Source organism: Condylura cristata, unplaced genomic scaffold (genome assembly GCF_000260355.1).
Source record: "Condylura cristata isolate star-nosed mole 26May11 unplaced genomic scaffold, ConCri1.0 scaffold00057, whole genome shotgun sequence".
In the NCBI taxonomy this organism is placed as follows: domain Eukaryota; kingdom Metazoa; phylum Chordata; class Mammalia; order Eulipotyphla; family Talpidae; genus Condylura; species Condylura cristata.
The window spans coordinates 185,793-204,790 of record NW_004567158.1 but is presented as its reverse complement, the minus strand read 5'-3'; the positions used below and the strand labels follow the sequence as shown (position 1 = coordinate 204,790).

Below are 18,998 nucleotides of genomic sequence, written 5' to 3'. Positions count from 1 at the left end.
CTAGGTGGGGTCCAGCTCGAACACACCGTCGGTGGTGGGGGTGGTGAAGAAGGAGGGGGGGTCGGAGTCAGCCGACTCCTGCTCCCCGCCGCCCTGCACCCTGGAGCGTCTCTCCAGGCGCAGGCTGCGCTCGAAGTCCAGCAGCTGCCCCATGAAGTTGAAGTTGGGCGAGATGTTGGACTTCTTCCTCCTGACCAGGTCGTAGGCATCGTTGAGCGAGAGGTGGAGCTTCTGCATGAGGTAGGCCACGGTGACGGTGACAGAGCGGCTGACGCCCGCCAGGCAGTGCACGAGCACCCCGCAGTTCTGGGACAAGGCCTCATCTAGGTGGGGGCAGGGTGGGGACCCCCCAGAGGCCAGTGTAAGACGCGGGCCTCACCCTGCCTCCAGCACAGGGCCGGCCAGTCTAGCTCAGGGCCCCTGTCCCCCAAGCCCGGCTGGCTGGCCCCACCGGCTGACCCATCCCCGCGGGAGACAGGCTGCTGAGGGTGGCCAGATGGGGGGGCGGGCGCTCACCGATGAAGGCGATGGCCTCCGGGAAGAACTGGGACAGGTTCTGGCTCCAGTGGTCGGAGATGGGGATCTGCTTGTAGTGGAAGCCGCCGTTCTTCTCAAAGAGGTTAGGGAGGTTGGGGGTAACGTTGAGGATGTAGCGGATGCCCAGCTTGGCCAAGCTCTCCACGTTGGCCGAATCTCGGGCACTGCCCAGGTAGAGGTTGGGCAGGATCTGGGCAGGGAAGGAGGGCAGCAGCCCCACTGGGGGCGGCGTGGTGCTCTCCGAATCCAGGCCGCAGCTCATGGGGTCACGGTCGGGCTCCGACTCCGCGTCCGAGCAGTCGGATGCCAGGCACAGGCCCCCCAGCCCCACCACCGGGCCGGGCATCAGGGCTGCGCCTGGGCCACCTCGGCTGCTGAGGCTGGTCTCACACAGGTGGGGGCACTCAGCCTGGAACCTGCTGAAGCCACCTGTGAGGACAGAGGCGGAGGGACTTGCAGTCTGGCACTCCGTCTGCACCGGGCTGGGGGAGGGAGCCGACCCAACGACCCAAAACCTGAAAGCGAGCAGCCCAGGGCCCTCTACAGCACTGTTGGCTACTTCTCTGGACAGCAAGTGTCCACTGCAGCCGTGGGGGGGGCGGCGCAAGAAGCTGGGTTCAGGCAGAGCCACCCAGAGAGGGTCTTCCACCCCCAGGGCTGGGCCGAGGCAGGCGTTAGGGTTCAATCAGGCTGACCACTTCCACTTAGGCTGGGGGACAGTGGTGGCTGGTAAAGAGAGGGAAGATGCAAACGGGATCGAGCTTGGCCAGAAGGCCCACAGGGCAGTGGCCAGGCCAAAGACATTTCGGGGCTCTCTTCGGTGCTAAAAGGGACCTAGGTGGTGGGGAGTCTGGGAGAGTGTGACACTCCCCCCTGGCGCTTCCAAAGCTCCAAGAAGTGCACACACCAGCTACAGATGACTCTTGGGGCTCCCCCCGCTGGGCCGGACCTGGACCCGGATCTCTGCCCTGTGCCTCGTGGGGTATTGAGTCCAGCGCCCCCAGAGGGAGGGGGTCCACCTGGACTCCTGGGAGAGGTGGGCACTGCAGGGGGGAGCGCACTCCGCTGAGGCCCTTCCTGCCTTCTCTGCTGGGTGGGGTTCACCTCCTGCAGCCCCTGCTTCTTTGGGCCGGTGCCTCCCTTGTGCTTGGCCCTTTCCACCCCTTCAGTGGGGCCATGGCAGCCCACTTCTCCCCTTTGCCAGACTCCAGGGCTGGGACACCCTGGGGTGAAGGCCTTGCCCAAGGTCGGGCTGGTAGGGGCTGTTGCCTCGCTTAGACAAAGCCAGGCGGGGTCTGCCCAAGGTCAGAAGACTCCCGCGCCCGCGCCCCCGGAGAGTGGGGCCGTGCCTGCGGCGAGCCCGGCTGCCCGGGCACCTACCCTGCAGGTAGTAGGCCAGGTAGCCCTCCTCGCGCAGCTTCTGCAGCAGGGTGCCCAGCACCGACTCGGCCTCCCACTCCTCGGCCTCCCCGAGCGCGCGCCGGCCCCCGCCCTGGTCGTACAGGAGCACCGGGGCGGGCGGGGGCGGCTGCAGCGGCGGCCCGGGCAGGAGCGCGCGCACCGACAGGCTCCCCCGCCGCAGGCGGCGCAGCAGCAGCGCGGGCAGAGCCACGCTCAGCGCCCCGCCGATGCGCGCCGACTCGTACAGCTCGCGGCTGCGGCAGTCCAGGAGCAGGAGTCGCGGCCGCGGGGGCGACAGTTCCCGGCGCAGCCACAGGCACGAGCGGCCCAGGCCGCCCATGGGCTCGCGGCTCTGCTCACGTCGGGTCGCGGGCGCTGCGGGGAGAGGGAGGGAGGGGGCGGCTGAGCAGCGGGCGCGCGCCGGGGCCGGGCGGAAGCCGAAGGCGCGTCCCTCTCCCGCGGCGGACGCCCGGGGTCCGGCTCGCAGCGCGGCCCTTCCCTCGCGTCCCTTCCAACAGGGGTCGCGCAGAAAGTCGCCCCGTGCGCCCCAAGAAAATGCCCGGGGCAGCCGCGGGGGGGCCCCGCGCCGCTCCCTCCCGGGAGTGTGAGGGCGCCGAGGAGGAGCGCTAGGCTCAGCCACCCCCGCGGGCGTCCCGGGGCCCTTCCCAGCTCCTCCCCGGGGCAACCCGGCCACGGCCACCTCTGTCCACACCCCTTTTGCGTCTCTCACTAGCTTGCCCTCACTCACTCCCCAAGTTCCGACTCTGGCTGCGGAGCGAGCGAGGCTGTGCGCCCGTGGCCGAGAATCCCCCACGCCCGGTGCGCCCGGCGGGGCCGGGGCAACAGGGGAGCCCCAGGGTGGGCTAGACTAGGCTTCCTCCGCCCGGAGCCCAGAAGCCCAAGAGCCCCCGGAGGAGAAAACAAAAGGAGAGACCTGGAGCGCGATCGTGATCGGGCGGCGGGCTGCCGCGCGCGGACATCCCGGCCAGGTCGCGGGCACCGGCCCGAGCGGGGCAGCGCGGCCGGGCTGGGAGGGGCGGCGAGGGGCGCACGTGGAAGCCGAGCCGCCCTGCCTCCTGCCGGTCTCTGCTTCCTGGCCGCAGAGACCCAGCTTCCACCTTGGAGCCGCGGCCTTTTGCCGGTGGAGCTGCTGGTGGAGGGCGGGGCGGGGCGGGGGCGGGCTCAGGGGGCGGCGAGCCAACGGGTGGCAGTGAAGGCGGGTGGGCCGCAAGTTGCCGCTGAGCTGGGGCTTCCACCGGCGGAAGGCAGGGCCAGGGGCAGGGGCCAAGGGCAGGTCAGGGGCCCAGCAGGGGCCCAGCCCGCAGCTCCCCTGGCCAGCAGGGAGGCCCTGGAGACAGGGGGAGGGTGGGGCCAAGGGCTCAGCGCCCCTGCCCAGAGGCTGCCTCCAGCCCAACTCGCGGGGGCCTTGGAGGGCAGTGTCCTGCAGCTGCACTTCCACGGCTCATCTGTCTAATGGGCTGGTCACTAACACCACCCGGGGTGGTGAATCACCAGCAGCAGGAGGAAGCAGGGCCAGAAATTCGCTGCCTTCTGCCCAGACTGCTGCTCCTGGCTGGAGTACTGGGGAGGCCGAGGGCAGCTTCCAGGTACCCCCAAAGGCTTCCTGGGCACAGGTGGGCCGAAAGGGCCAGGAGCTGTGGGCTCCAAAGCCTAACTGGACCACGCTGCTGCTGCCACGAGGCCGACCCCAGTGGTCCCGTTGCCCCCCGCTGCCCCACACCAGCGTTCCGGGCGTCTCCATTGACGTCTGTCTGCCCACAGCTGGACTCTTGCCTGCCCCTGCGCTGCTGAGGACTTGCATTCCGCCAGCGCTTGACTAGGTTACCGTCAGGACTGCCAGTCTCCAAGCCTGTCTGCCTCGACCACCCTCCACGCTGCCTTGTGCCAGAACATTCGTTCAGCAAAGGCCAGGGCCTTCATACCTTCCATGGACACACGCTGGTGAACAGGAAGAACGTGCAGGTCCGTGCTCGCTCAGCACTCCCAAGCGAGGAGGACAGGTCAGTAATAAAAAGGGAGACGAAGGTAATCCTGGGTGATAGGGCGGAGACAGTGCGGGGGGCGGGGGTCTCGAACGCCAGCCCCTAGGCGCTCCTCGGCCTCAGCCCCATCTAAAGCAAAGAACAGAGTTGAAGGGAAATGTACAGCAGATAAGATAAGGCTCATACAGATTAATCAGAAGGTTAAGACCCCGATAGCCAAATGGGCACAGAACCAGACGAGACCGCTCGCTCGAAGGAGAGAGACGCGGCAGGGCAGCAGGCGTGGGGCAGGCTCGGCCTGGGGCCTGCGGGGAAGCAAATGGCCAAGACCAGCGAGCAACAGAAAGCAAGGTCACTCTTTCCACGTGGGGCGAGAGGGAAACCTGCTCCAAAGCAGAGCGCCCAGCGCCGGCCAGTGCCTTTCCGGGACTGGCGAGGCCCCTGTGGAACTGAAAATGTGCATCCACAGCTGGCCACGTCAGCACCCCTGGCTGCTGTGGCGCGGCCCCAGGAGCCAAGCACCTGGGGACCAACATGGACCCCGGAGTGGGGCTCCTGAGCAGCGAGAAAGGCTGTGGCCGGCGGGTCTGCCTGGGGCGGCCTTGGTTGGGCACCTCTCAAGCACCAACATCAGATGAGAAACCCGCGCAGCCACGCTGTGGAGGAGGCAGGTTCCAGAGCGCCAGGCTGCTCCGGCTTCCAGTCTCCTCTCCCACCCCAGCCCAGCGGGCGGGCAGCCTGGCATCACCTCTGGCCCCTGGCACCCTGTCTGCAACCTAGAACGTGCGTCCTGCCTGTGCCCAGAGGCCTCTGGCAGCCAGCCGCTGCCCCCTCCAGTTCCCTGCCTGGGCCTCCTCTGCGGCCCATCCAGACTTTGCTCCCTTTGCAGACCCCCGCCCCCGTGCCCCCTCCAGATGCCCCCTTCAGGTGCACCCCCGGGTGCCCTCTGGCCTCCTGGGCCAGTGCGCAGCCTCCTGCTCTGTGCTCCCGCTCTCCCGTTCCCTGAGGCTGCAGCCCCGGGAGCCACAGACTGGGGGACTGGCTTCCAGGGTCTTTCTCATGGCTGCTCAGAGAGGCAGAGGCGCCGCCCTGAGCACGAGCACCAGCCAGGGTTCCCGTCGGGACTGGCGCAGTGCTGGGTGGGACTTGGGGCTGCACAGGGCAGAGGGCACTGCAGGGCTGCCTCGTGCCAGCCTTAGCTGGCCCCTCGTGGGCAGTGGGCGTGGCCCTTACCAGCAGGGAGGTGGGGAGGCACAGGCCCCAGCTGCCCTGACTTGGGAGCTCAGTGTGGCTGGAGAGACAACCCTGGGGTGCCCAAGCATACTTTCTGGAGAGGGCTCCCGAGGGCTGGTGACAGGCTGGGACAGAGGCGGGAGAGGGTGGGGAGGAGGCAGCCTCTGCAGTGCTGACGGCAGGGGCGCCAGGCTCCGGCAGGTGCCCCAGCCCACGCCGCCTCTGGGCTGGGGTCAGCACTGCACCTGAGGACCAGCTCCTCCCACCAGCCCACTCAGGAGCCTGCGGACACCCTCCCGCGAGGAAGGCCCAGGAGCCCAGCTTCACTCCAGAAAGTGAGGCTCGCAGGCCGGCAGCGCTGCGCCAGCAGCAGGACAGACTGGAACCTGTTGCCACCACAGCCACTGCCGCTCCGCTCCGCCTCCGCACTGCAGGGCTGAGCGCAGCCAAGCCCCCTCCCCCGACCCTGCAGGCGGCGCCGGCTCTGGGCGTCAGCCCCGCCCACAGGCGCTGGCGGCTCGGTGGGCTGGGCTGGGGGGGGGCACTCCGGCTGCGCCACCCTATCGGGCGCCCTCGGGCCTCTGCTGGGCTGGCCGGGCCAGTACCCTCTGGAGGTCGCGGCCGCCCCTAGTTCCGCCTGGAGCCTCCGAAAGCAAGCGTGCCTGCCTCCGCCTCCTGCTTTATGCCCCCCTAAATGCAGGACCCACTCCCCGGGGGGAGTGGGTGGGAGGGGGTGTGGCACAGTCTCAGCCGTCCTGACCCCGGCACATGGCTGCGGGCACCGGTCCCAGGGACAGGGCTCCTGCCAAGTGCAGCGTCTCTTCCACCCAGTCCACTGTGCGCCGGAGACGGCTTTCTGCTTTCCCAGTCCATCACCTCCTCGTGGAAAGGGGAGCTCCTTCAAGGCAGGAGCTGGTGTGCTGGCTCCTGGGGTGCCCCCCAGCTCACGAAGGAGTGCGCACACCAACTGCTGCGTGAGGGAGCTCGGGATGTGCTCCTGCTTTTGCTCCTGGGCCACGTCCGGGCACCCACAGGCGCTCACAGTCTCCCCCGCACACCTGCAGACAGGCACTGGCACGCTGGGATCCTTGTGGAACCCACCTGCCAGGTGCACGCCAGATCCTGGGCACCCCTTGTGTCCCAGCTGGACCACCTGCATCTCAGTACCTGACCCCCAGTACTTTGGGTCCCAAGTTAGGTCTTAGGGAGAAGCCAAGCCAGCCACTGGGGAGACTCAGGGTCTGCTCAGGATGGCAAGCCACTGCTGAAGGTGAGCCAGAGGCTCCTGGCAGGGAGGCCGCCCAGTGCTGCAGCCTCTAAAGCCTTGGTGTGCGGAGGGGAGGGACTGGGGGCACTGAAGTTTTGGGGGCCACTGCCATGGGGAGGGGTGGGCGTTTGCAGGAGAGCATGAATCAAGCAGGTGTGTGCCCTGTGGAGCTGACTGGGGGGACCTCTTGGGTACCTGAGGCGTGTGCCGGGGAGTGGGCCTGCCTGACAGGAGTGGGGGTGCTGGCCAGGGTGTGGGCAAATGTTGGGGCTTCACGGGATGGGGGTGGGCTGCAGTGTCTCTGGGCCGGCACGGGGATGGGTGTCTGACTGGGCATACGGGGCTGGGACTGAGGGGGGCGGGCAGCTGGTGCAGATGTGCTGGGAGGGAGTGAGGCGTGGCAGGGTCCGGGCTGGGGGCCGGCGGGAGTTGGGGGCCGCCGCGGTGGCCGGTGCACCGCAGTGACCCGCCCCCCAGCGGCTTGTGCGCGTGGGGCAGACGCGGCGGTGCGCGGGCGGGTGAGGTGCCAGGACCCAGGGAGCCCGCAGGGCGCGCGCGTCAGCTCCGGGGTGCGCGCCGGCCAGACGTTAGGGGTGCGGGATGGAGGAGCACACGTCGGGGGCGGCCAGGCCGGGTGGGGGTGGGGTGGGGCCAGGACGCCGGGTGCCGCTCACCTCGGTTCGGCTCGGCTCCCCACCGGCTCCGCGCGTCGCGGCTGGGAAGTTTCCAGGGCCGGGCGGGCGGGAAGCGCCACCCCGCAGCCGCAGCCGCGGACGCCAGCGGAGCCTCAGGCGGCGGCCTCGCCGGGAGCTGAGGGAGCTGAGGGAGCTGAGGGAGCTGAGGGAGCTGAGGGGCGGCCGCCGCGGCTGCGGAGAGAAACTCCAAATCCCGCCCCCGCCGCCGCCTCCTCCCTCTGCCGGCTTCTCCGCCCCGCCCACGAGGGGCACCGTTGCCGAGCAGGGCGGGGAGGGTGCGGCCAGCGGCCTCCTCCGTGCCCGCCGCTTGCCCGCCCCCCCTGCCAGCCTCCAGCTGCCTGCCGTGGCCGCTCCGGGATGCCCCCAGCAGCCCCTGAGCCCCAGCAGCCTTGCCGCACGGGGAGTCCCCAGCTTGGGACACCGCACAGGGCGGGGCGGCAGGCTCTGAGCCAGCAGGGCCCGGGCTGTGGGAGCCCTGCTGCGAAGAGTCCCGAGAGAATGAAGGGCACGACCTGGCCCCCAGGGCCACCTCCCCCTCTGCCACAGTGTCAAGGGCGCCAAGCCGCCTGGTGCCCTCACCCTGCAGACCCCTCCCACCCGCCTCCCCCATTCTCTGTCTGGGGTCTGGCTACTAGTAACAGCATTTGAGCCTCCGTGTGTGGAAGGGGAGGAGCCAGGGCCTGGGGGAAGGTGGGCAGGGCTTGTCGGGGGGGGGGGCAGCTTTCCTGAGCTCTGCCCCTAGCCCTCCCAGCAGCACCCTCATTTTGTCCCTATGCCCGTTTGGGAGTCCCAGGAGACTTCCTGTGCTCTCGCAGGGAAACTGAGGCAGTGCTCTCAGCGGGGTGTGGTGGCAGAGCCAGGTCGGCAGGACCAGGTCAGAAGCTTCATCAGCTGGTGGGAGTCTGACGCCCCGCAGCCCCAGCTCTGGCTGGGGGCGAGGCTGTGGGCTAAGAGCCGCAGGTCCATCAGGCCCACAATGGGCGACGGGGCCTCAGTCTGCCAAGGGGCTCAAGCGAGGACCAGCCAGAGGCTGGGGCGCCTGGGGCTGGCTTCCAGCTGAGGGCCCTGGCTTTGGCCAGGCTGGGTGGCCTGCAGAGTCGGGCGGCCCGGTGGCCTGGCTTGTGTCTACGGCAGCAGCACTGAATTCCCCTGCGTCATTCCCCTGGTAGAGATCGGGACAACTTTGTCTCTGCCTCTTCGAGACCCTTGCCTGAACATTGGAACATTCAGGGAGAGGGTGTGCGCCGGTCTCCACAGTCACTCCTTTCGGTGATGTGCGAGTCAGGCAGGGGTCCGCTGCTGCAGCCATGTGCCCACCCTGTCCTCTGTCCCTCTCCGGCAGAGTGGACAGCGCACTCCGACTCCCGGGCCTTTCTCCGCCGAGCCTGTCAGCAGTGTCTGGCAGCAAGGTCCAGGGTGCCCAGGGACCGGACTGCCCAAAGCGTCCCTCTCAGTAGCACGGCTTGGGGGCTGGTGGGGAGCAGGGCTTGGTTTTCCCAGACCGTGAACGCAGCCGCCGCGTGAGCAGAAGGGCCCTAGCGCCTGCCTGCCCTGACCTCGCTGCCCCTTGGCCTGGAGCTGAGGCCTCTGCTGAGTGTCTGCGTCTGACAGAATTTGGCCACTCCGGGGTCCACCCAGTAAGCCTCTGGTGGCCTGGCAGCCGTGCCGATGGCAGAGCACTCAGGTGGCCCTGGGAGAGCTGACTACGGGAGTTTCTGGAAGTACTGGAAAAGTAACCCCTTGTCCCCATCCTGTGCTTTAGTGACTGGGGACTGAAAGTTTGGAGGGGGAAAATGGGGACTGACTAAGGCTGTCTCTCACCCTTCCAAAAGCCCCCCCCCCACCTCCAAGGCAACCAGACACCTGCACTAGAGAGAAGGACACAAATGGGAGCTGCAGGACACAGGCGCCTCCTGCCTTGGGGGTTTTCTTGGCTGGTAAGGCCTGGCCCATGCCTGGGTGGGGCTGAGGCATAGCATGGAGGACGCTCTCAGCGAGGACCTGAAAGGGAGGCCCTGGGGTGCTGGCACCCATTTCCACACAGGTCCTACTGCCTGTTTGTGGAGACCCTGACTGAGTGACTGTTGTCTGCCTCTTGTCTTGCTGCAAAATGCACCAGGACCTTCGGGGCATGGCGGGTAGGCCGAAAGCTAGGCCTCGCTTGGCAGTGTCTCTTGCACCCTGTGGCATGCTGGGTTGAAGGGGTCACGACTCGGCAAGACACTTTTTTAGGTCCCACCTCTCGCTCCCTACCAGGCCAGCAAGCAACACCACGTGGACAAGCCCGCCCCTGGGCCCCGCGTGGAGACCTGGCGTTGGGGCGCGCACCAACGCACGCGCCTTGATTTCAGACTTTCTTTCTGGGCACCGCTTGAGTCCCACTGAGAGCACCGTCCGCAGCTGAAGTCACTTGCTTACAGGACAGCCGCCCTTCAGCCTCCTCAGCCGCTTGCTGGGTAACCGGCCTCACTGGGTGATCTGCCCACCCCGCGCTCTGCCCCTCCCCCATGTAAATTGCTCCAGCCATGTCGGTGTCGGTGTGGGTGTCCAGCTGCATCTCCCTACCAGGTGTGCTCCCTTCAGGAGCACATTCTAGCCATTTGGAGCACCCCTGTCTCCCAGCACAGTTCCCAAAGCTGTGTTCACTGAGGTCAAAGGTGAGAGAGACTTGGTGAGGGGAGGGAGGGAGGGCAGCAGAGAGAGCCTGCCTTCTTTCCAGAGTGGCAGGAGCCTCTGGAACCATGGGCACCCTATTCCGGAGCGCTCAGCTTCGGTAAGCGGCTCATGACCCCTAGGCACAGGGGTCCTTGTCTCGCCCTCGGGAGGCAGCGCTGTCTGGACACGTTACAGACCTGCAGTCCCCAGGAGAGGGAGGCGAGAGAGGCAGATGACTGTGGGGTTTGAGGCAGCCAGAGCTGAGTGGGGGGGGGACAGAGGGCAGCCGGCAGAGTGGCAGGCGCGCGAGCAGGGACCCTTGGCGTGCAGGGAGTAGTCGCTCCCCTGCGCAGGCCCTGTCCCCTCCTGGCAACGGCCCTGTGAGCGGACCCCCTAACCCTCCCAAGGCGCCTCTCGAGGGAGGTGTCTTAGGCTGGCAGCTGGCACGCTGCCCTGACTCCTGTGTCTCCTGGGCTCAGGGTCGGGCTCCGGGGGCCCTGCAGGGTCCTCACAGCTCACTCTGGAACCGTCTGCCTCCCTCTGTCACAGAGCCCAGCGCCTCCCTGAGGGTTCTCCCGGCCCGCCACGGCCGCCACGCCCCTGCAGGCCTGGCCTGGAGCCCAGCGGCTCCCGTGCAGATGGAGGCCCAGACCAGGCTGGCTGGGTGGCTCGCATGCTGAGGCGCGCTGAGGTCTGGGTGATGAGGCCCCTCTTGGCACCCCTCCCCCTCGAAGAGGCTCTTTACCCTCTGGGCTGGCTGGGCATCTCTGCCCCCCAGGCCAGACCCAGCTGCTCCCTCCCCCAGGGCCAGGGCTGAGGGGCCAGGTGGCCGCCCTCAAAGCTCGCCCTGCCCAGGGGCCCACCCTGGCAGGTTCTGCTCAGGGTTACCACAGCTTTGGCTCCTGGGCTGCCCCTCTCCCGCCCCGCGGGCCGCCTGCCGGCGTGGCCTCCCCTCGCCTGCTGGTCCTCACTGGCTTTTCACCCGCTGCTCGCTGTCCATGTGCCTATCAGACACCCGCTGTGCGCTCCTGCCCGTGACCTTAGATCCCTTTTCTGGGGCCGTGGCAGTGTGTCTCACCCCCACCACCGCTGCTCCCCGGGCCGCTGCTCTGCCAGCTGAGACTTGCGGGCTCCAGGCCGCCCCCAGCTCTCCTTACTGTTAGCGCCTCTGGCTGCCCACAGCCAGGCGTCCTGCACACAGTGGTTGTGCTAGAAGTGGACCCCGCGGGCCCCACCTCCTCAGCTTCCTCAGTGGCCCACTGCCCACAGGGACAGAGGCCAAGCGTCGCTGCTCACCGCCAGCCCTGTGGGATGTGGCCCCTGCCCAGGCCGCTTCCTCACACCCCGCGGTGGCTCCATGTGGCGAGCGCTTGATTTGAAATGAGGCGGCCTTCGCAGGTGACAGGGAACCTGTACCCTGTGTGCTGCTGTCGGCTCACAGCAGTGCCCCATGCACATCGCCCCGTGCCGCCATCGCCCACACCTGCCCCGCACAGAGCCCACCTGCTCGCTCCCTCTGCTGGGCCTCCCCCAGCGATCCAACCCGGACGCCCCCGGAAGGGCCTGCTGGCCGTGTCTGGGGGCACAGGCTTCCTCAATGCAGGTGTGGCGGCCTCCCTCCAGGCATCAAGGGGGTCACCCAGGTGAATGGCGCAGCTGAGCACCCCACTGGCCCCCACTTTCCCCAGCCTACCAGCTCTTCTGGCTCTCAGTGGGCATCTGGCCTCGCCCTCTGGGAGCAGGGACGCCGGAGGCAGGGGCCAAGCCGCTGATGGGCTGTGGTGCGGGGCATGCCAAGCGGGGAGACCCGGGTCCTACCTCATGGTCACTGTTGAGATGTCCTGACTTGAGAGAGGCCTTCCTTCCCTGTAGAGCCCCCACTCCTTCCCGGTGCCCCCAGGCCTCACCAGGCAGCTGCCTGGCTCAGTGCCCGGGCATGGGGTACCCCTGCCTGTAGGAACCTCTCCCTCTCCCCCTTGGCCCGGCAGTGAAGGTGCACCCGCGGCTGTCACCACTGCCCCTCTCCTGCGTCCTAGAGCCTCTGTCTGCCTGCTCCTCGGGGCCAGCTGGCCTGCCCCGGACACCGCACTCCAGCGCCGCTGGCAAGGGGCTGCAGCACCGCCGCGACACGCCACTCACATCTGAGTGAAGCAGGTCAAGTTGATGTGGGAGTAAGCCAGGGGGATACACAAGGCCCCGCCTCTGCACCCGGCCCTGGTCAGGCCGTGGGAAGCGGGGGGGCGCCCGGGCCTGCAGCTGGGCCTTGCCTGGTTGGCTTACTGCAAGGGCTGCCCTCCTCACCCACACTCCCGATAGCCCCCTGCTGTGTTGTCCTCAGCGAGGTCTCTGAGTGCCTGGATGGAGCTGGGAGAAGTGTGTGGCTTCTCCCGGCACCTCCCCGCCACCTGAGTGTGTGGGCAATGCCAACGGGAGGAGGTGGGCAGCCATGCCATCTCATGGGCAGCCGGGCCATCTCGGCAGCGGGCTTCTGCTGCCACAGACGTCAGAGCCGGTGCCAGGGCTGGTGGTCTAAGAAGGGGTGCGGTGCGGGGAAGTCACTGTGGGCGGCAGTCACAGCCCTTCACAGAGATCCAGCATGAGTTGTGACGCCCGAAACCTGCGGCGCCTGGAGGGAGGGTGCCTGCAGATGTCAGCCGTGTGTGGCCCGCGTCCGCTGCGGCCATTGCTGCGTGCGGTGGTGGCGCGCTGCGGGCCAGGGAGGCCGCGCGTTGCCGCACCCTCAGGGGTGCGTTGGGACAGAGTCCCCCACTGCAGAGGGCACTGCCCGGCCGGCACTGTGAGCTTGGATCGGGCCTCCAGGCCGGCACCCGGCGCAGAGCCACTGCGGCAAGACGTCTCCTGGCCCTTGGCACTCCGGTTCCGGGGATGCGCGCCGTGCTGCAGGGCGTCTGAAACACCTGCTCCATCTGAGAAACATCGGGGCTCGCCAGTCTCCCAGGCTTTGGACGGATTCGGGTTTGAGGTGCCGCCGGGTCTGCTTCCGAGACCTTGGCCCTGTCAGTGGTTTCTGGTTAGGCTCCGCTGTGCTCAGAGCGCTCTGGCTGGCTCCAGGCCCTCCGTGTCATGAGCTTCGCTTCTGACCGGTGCCGTCGCCAGTGACCTCTGTTCGGGGGATGCGCGTTGCAGGGCAGCGCTGTGGGCGAGCAGCTGAGGACGGGGCACTCTTGCTCAGTCTGCGTCGAGGCTGGGGGCAGTGCTGGGCTGCTGGCCCTTGTGGCGCGTTTGTCGACGCCCGTCTGCGCCCGCCACCTTTGCCCCGCGCTCTCTGCAGCTGGGGTGCTGTGGCTTCTTCACCGTGCTCAGTTTTTGCTGTTGAAACAAGCTTTTCAGATTTTGTGCACCCTGGATTCCGCAGGACCCGCCCTTATCTGGACAACCATCTGCCGCCCCCATGGGCATGTCAGCGGCGACAAGTGTCACTGGCTCTATTTGCTTTTCTATGAGCAGCCATGCTCTGGCACTTGACCATTTGTGGAATGAGCGAGTACGTGGCTGTGCGCATGTGTGGGGCCCGCAGCCCCCGCAGGAGCAGGGGAGCTGAGGGCCCAGGGGTCCTGCCCCTCATGCCTCGGCTTACCCGGGCATTCTGTGTTTCCAGGCCGTGGCCTTCACCCCTGCTGCCATGCCATCTCCCTGTGCTGAAACCAAGGGCGCCCCAGGCCCTCCAAGAAGGTGCCTACCCACGCCCAGGGCGGGGGTGCTGGCCGGAGGGGCCAGGTGCCGTGGGCCTGCGCAAGCGAGGGCAGGTGCTGGAGGAGGGCACAGGGCCGACGCTGCCCTGCTTCTGGTGACACTGGGTGGACCGGCCACGGAGAGGACAAGGAGCATTGGATGGCCCCCACCAGGCGGCCAGCAAAGGCACAGGCAGGGGGAGAGACGTGCTCTGCAGACAGCGCGGCCCCGAGGCCGGGAGCCAGGACTACCCCGAGCTAGAGTGCCCCTCGGAGCCATGTTAAAGGCGGGTGGGTGGTGAGAGGGGCAGAGGCCTGCAAGCAGGAGGGTGGGGCTGGCAGGGAGGGGGAGGCACACGCCCTGCCCTCTGCCTCACCCACCTCACAGCCGCCAAGGGGGTGAGGCTGGCCATCTGGGCGCTGGTCGATTTCCCAGGTGTGGGCCTGCGGGGTCGCCTCCCCACCCCCCATGCTGGCTGGGCCCTGGTCCCCAGTGCCCGTGAAGATGGCATGGGTGGGCCCTGACAGTTGGCCCTGAGCCGGAGCTGGAAGCAGCTCTGGGGTCTCCTCCTGGCCCTCTGGGAGCTTCAGTCATCCCGGGCTCTGGCCGCGCCCCTCCCGGCTCGGCCTCCATCTGGAGCCTCCTCTCTGCCGCTGCCTCAGCTGCTGTCGCTCCCAAGGCGCTGTCCTCGGGTTGGGGCCTGGGAGGTGAGCTCCCCCGCGCCTCCACTTACGTCTGCAAAGATCCTTTGTCTAGTAAGCGCAGACCCACAGCATTCAGGGCGTGGACATACTGGGGGGGCAGCCACTCCCAAATGCACTCCCGTGCATCCCATTCTCATGCACCCCCTTTGTGAGGACGATGCTGCCCCACGTGGTCGCGCTTGGCTCTATGAGGTGGCCGACCTCTGTGGAGAGTGGGAAGGGGCAGATCACCAAAGCCACAGGCCCTGCAGCCCTTTCCTGCTCTGGCTCTAGGGACTGATCGTCCCTCTCTGGTCACCTCGCCAGTGTCCAGAATACAGTCAGAAAGGGTCCCGTTCTCAGCATGACCTGGGCGTGCCTGTGGCTGCATGGGGGCACAGCTTGGCATTGCAAGGTCGCTGTGTGAGGGAGCGGCACTGAGGGCCCAGCCCCTGATCTCTCTGGGGGAGCTAGGGCAGGCTGTCCAGAAGGACAGGAGGGGCCCTCCCTAGTGGGGCAAGGTGTTAAAGCACAGCACTGTGAGGCTTCCGCAGCCACTGAAGCACGAGTGTGACCCCCGGCCAGGGGTGACCCATAAGGCGCAGCAGACCCCTCCTGTCTCCCTGCTGCTCCCCTCAGCAGTGGGTTTCAGTAGAGCCACCTGTTCTGCTCCTTGGGGAATCGTGTCATCCCCCCATCATCTCCTGCCTGGACCCCAGCTCTTGTGTGCATAAATAAATCGTAAAAAAAAAAAAAAGAGGGACGGGGGAAGAGAGGAGCAAGTGACCCAGCTGGGGAGGGTTCCTGGGGCGCTGAGAAGGGGTACGCGTGATGGCAGGGGGAGGGGCTGAGAAGGATGCTGCATTTTGAAAGTGGGACCAGCCACAGCCTGAGCACCTTCTCCCAGGCAATTGCCCTGAAACCTTTGTCCGCTGCCGCTGCCGAGCCTCCCAGCTTGGTGGGCGTCAGGCTGTCCTTGCAGGAGCGCCCTCCCCACCCCCTCCAGCCCCGGCCCCTGCGCTGGGCGCCCGTGGCGCCTTCCCAGCTAAGCCCTGCCAGCGTGCTTGCTTTGCTTGCCTGCGCACCGTTTGTTTTCCCAGGAGTTAATGATTGCCCTCTGCCTCGCTGTTTGCTCAGCTTCCCGTGCACTTATCACCAATTCAACCCTCGACTCGTCCGGTGTGTAAATGTTCTCCCAAGACGTTCAAACACACAGGGCATTCTAGCGGTTCCGGCTGTGAGCAGCTCTGTGGCAGCGCGACCCTCTGCCCAGCTGCAGGCTGTCTCGCAGCCCACACCCAGCTTTGGGCACAGCTGGCATCTTGGGTCGCCTCCTCATCTTCTGGGGAGCGCACCCATGTTTATGCCTTCAGTTTGTAGTCTCCCCCTCCCCCCCCCACAAGCATGTGATTCTGTGACACTTGTGTACAAGTTAAGAAATATATTTAAAAAGAGCTAAAGCAGATTTCGGAGCCGCGGCTTGGCCCTGTGATTCCGCGTGGCCTTGAGCAAGGCCCTCCTGGAGTCTTGCTTCCATTATCTATAGAAATCCCAGTTTGGACTGGGGTTACTCATTAATCCTTTACTTATTCATTCAACAGACATTGGTTTAGCAGTGACTCTTAAGAAAACTGTTTATCATGGAAAATGTCCGCCATAAACAAAGGCAGAGAGATGGCTAACGAAGGCCGGGCACTATCAGCCAGAGTCAACAATCAGCAACAATCTCACAGAGTTTCCATTTCTAGCCGCCCCCCCCCCACACTTTTTTTTCCCTGGCGGGTTTTTTTTTAACTTCTTATTTTGAAATCAGGAGATCCTCAGGAATTTGCCAAGAAACGTCCAAGAGGCGGGACCCAGCAGGCCCCGCGCGCTGCCATCTTGCGTGCCCAGTGCAGCTGTTGCTTTTTAAGCGCTTGAAATACTTTGCAGTTATACCGCCAGCTGTACCAGGGCTCAGTTCATTCGTTTCTGTTCAGTTTTGATTCTCAGGCATTGCTTTGGTTTCTTCTAGGGTCTTGAAATGATGCGCCTGCTTTCCGTGAGCTCACACCTGTGTGTGCATCTCCTGCTCGTCACAGGAGGAGGGCATCTGCGCCTGCGCTCAGCTGTGTCATGGTGCCTGGAGGCCTGCTCAGCCCTCGTCCCTACTGCACAGCGCCCGGTGCAAGCCGGCGCAGCCATGACGATGGGTGACTGCCCCTGTCCTTCGGTGTCTGCGTGTGGGCAGCACTGGCAGTGTGCCATGCACTGGCCAGGCCCTCTGGTCCAGCCTGAGGGTGGCCTTCCCAGCTGTGCCCACCCGTTCTTCGCTGGCGCCAGCCTCCGAGCAGACCCTGGGTCTCCTCTGGGGCTGAGTGTGGCCTCGGGACCAGCTCGCGGTGCTGACCTTTAGCTGGGAGTCCTGTACCTTCTGGGAAACTCCTTCCAGGGAAACTTGGCCTCCTTGCTGCCTGTGTTCGCCTCTTCCTCATCTTCCTTCCGTGCTGACAGCTTGAGCTGTAGTCACCATTTTAGACTGAGGCAATGCAGGGCACAGCCTTCACTGCTTTAGATCACTGAACTAGAATTTTCTAGAAGGAGACCAGTGGTTTCTGTGGACTAGTCACACTAAACGTTTCACCTCTGCGCTTCAGTAAGTGCAGGGACAAAGGCAAGCCTTGACCAAGGCGCCAGTGCTGTGGTTCCCTCCTGTATGTGCCTAGACTGAGCCTGAAGCCAAGCAGGCAGGCAGCCACCTAGTGAAACGACGTGTTAGCAGTGTGCCACCATCGCCAAAGATTCCCGAGGGGGTAATGCCAGGCCGCCCCTTACCAGACAGCAAGGGCGAGAGAAGAGAAGCTCGGAGGGGCAGGGGCCGCTTCGACAGCAAGCTGGCTCTGCCCATGTGGCCAACAGGGAGCTTGACCTTCCTGGGGCAGAGAGCTAAAATGCTACGTAGAATATTTTCACATTATCTTGTGAGGGTTTCCATTTTGATGGTGACAGAGCTGAGAGTCCAGCTTCCACCCCAGGGAGTCTCTCGGGCCAGTGACCTTGCGGTTCGTTTGTCAAGGCCTCATAGGTTGTGCAGCAGGCCTCGAAGCCCAAGGCTTGCAACATGGGAAGACTAATAGGAAGCAATTCCCTGTAAAGACGCCGCCGCCGCTGGCCCACCCCCGCCCAGGCCTGGCGCAGGCTGGTGAGGGCACAGATGCGTCGGGCACTCGCAGCACGCGGGAGCGGGCATCGCTGACACCTGCGTCATCCCCAGATGCCCCTAACTTGAAATGGTGGCCTCCGAAAATCTCCAGAAGCCAAGGCCTTTCTGGAAGAACCTGCCTTCGATCCAAGTTTCAGGCCATTCCCACTCTGAAGTTCTAAGAAATGAGAACATCCGGTCAGAAAATCGAAGCGCTCAGGTCAAAGAAGATGCAGAGAGCGCGGGTCAACAGACGCCCACAGGGGCCCCAGCGCGGGCGCTGGGGGCAGGCCAGAGAGCTGGAGCCTGCAGGGGCATCAGAGAAGGCACTGGAATGGCATTTAAGACAAAGTCTATAAATCGGTCAGGCACATATGAAAAATAGTTCAATTATACTTGTCAAAGTGACAAGTAAAATCAGCGAATTATAAAGTTCAACCTCGGGCACACACTTCCGGCCATGATGAAGCAGTTAAGTCACACCCTGCTCCCGAGGGGGACACACTGGAAGAGCTGGAAACTGTACAGCCCAGAGCCAGAGCCAGAGGCCCCAGGCAGGTCACAGCAGACTCTAGAGTGAGTGGCGGAGGCTGAGGGGTAGCAGCCGCCTGGGCCTCAGGAGTGAGGGCTGCTGAGCAGGCTCCCCAGTGAAACGCCCTTAGTTTGGTCGTGACCCCCAAGGGTCGCTCCACAGAGCGGGCTAGTGCAGAGAGAAGAAAGTCTCTTAGAACTTCAGGTAATTTTCGTTCCGTCAGTCGCTGAAACTGGATCACGCTGAGCAGAATGGCCGCTGTTCTCAGAAGCTCACCAAGTCAGAAAGTGCAAAAAGACTGGCCGCAGGCATCAAAATGGCCAGATACGAACTCTGAGGCAATAAATCCCACACTGCTCAACGGTGTCAATGCCGGTGTGGTGTTTAGCTCTTACAGCGACAGAGAAAATGGAAAACTGTAAAGGTAAAAGTGACAGGAAACAAAATGAAGAGCTGAATGGACATGTCACGCGGAATGTGTGCCGTGGAAGAGGCCGTGAGCGGACCGCAGGGTGTCCACAATGAACCATGGGATGCAGAGGGCGAGCGAGCGGGCGAGCGAGCGAGCGAGAGAGATGGAACAGGGTGAGGCCGGAAGTCTGCAACTGGAGGCGAAGAAGAAGAGCAGACAAAGGACGGCACAAGCGATGCTCAAGACATGGCTGCGACCGTGCAAGGCCGCGGCTGGGGAGGGCCCAGGTGCAGAGTAAGGAGCGCTGGCGGGCACGGGAGGGCGCCCACCGGCGTCAGGGAAAGGCGCTCGACCCGGAGTAGTTCACTGTAAAGCACGGCAAGCCTTGTGTCTGAGGCCAGGTACAAGATGAAGTCACAGCTAACACCAGCTAACTGACCGGTCAGTTGGTAAGGCGAGGCCGAAAAGAAAAAGAAAAAAGCAGCAGCAATTATTTGAGATGAGAAGACATGTGTGCAAAATGTCCTGAAGAATCTACAGATGGGTTCAAATTAATAAGAGAACTTAGCAAGTTTTCCAGCTATGAAACGAGTCGACAAAAGTAAATCGAATTTGTAAATTAAACATGTGTGAAAGCATGAACACGAGGCTACCTGTGAGACCGTCAGGCAGACATTTAGGACAGCTTGGAAGACAAAGACGGAAG

General features: G+C 65.0%; 1 protein-coding gene across 1 annotated transcript; it reads right to left on the bottom strand.

The window, feature by feature from the left end:
• On the bottom strand, positions 1-2,278 carry DUSP9 (dual specificity phosphatase 9). The gene is made up of 3 exons (XM_004695212.1): positions 1,918-2,278; positions 517-966; positions 1-323 (listed from the first exon to the last, which is right to left on the bottom strand). Exons 1-3 carry the CDS (start codon positions 2,276-2,278, stop codon positions 1-3), a joined length of 1,134 nt encoding a protein of 377 aa, XP_004695269.1.
• Positions 2,279-18,998: the final 16,720 nt, after the last annotated feature.

Excerpts from the sequence above, each read along its gene's own strand:
- DUSP9 (XM_004695212.1), bottom strand. The coding sequence starts at position 2,278 with ATGGGCGGCCTGGGCCGCTCGTGCCTGTGGCTGCGCCGGGAACTGTCG. Across the intron at positions 967-1,917 it reads CCTGGCCTACTACCTGCAGG|GTGGCTTCAGCAGGTTCCAG; the intron begins GTAGGTGCCCGG and ends CTGTCCTCACAG. Across the intron at positions 324-516 it reads GGAGGCCATCGCCTTCATCG|ATGAGGCCTTGTCCCAGAAC; the intron begins GTGAGCGCCCGC and ends GCCCCCACCTAG.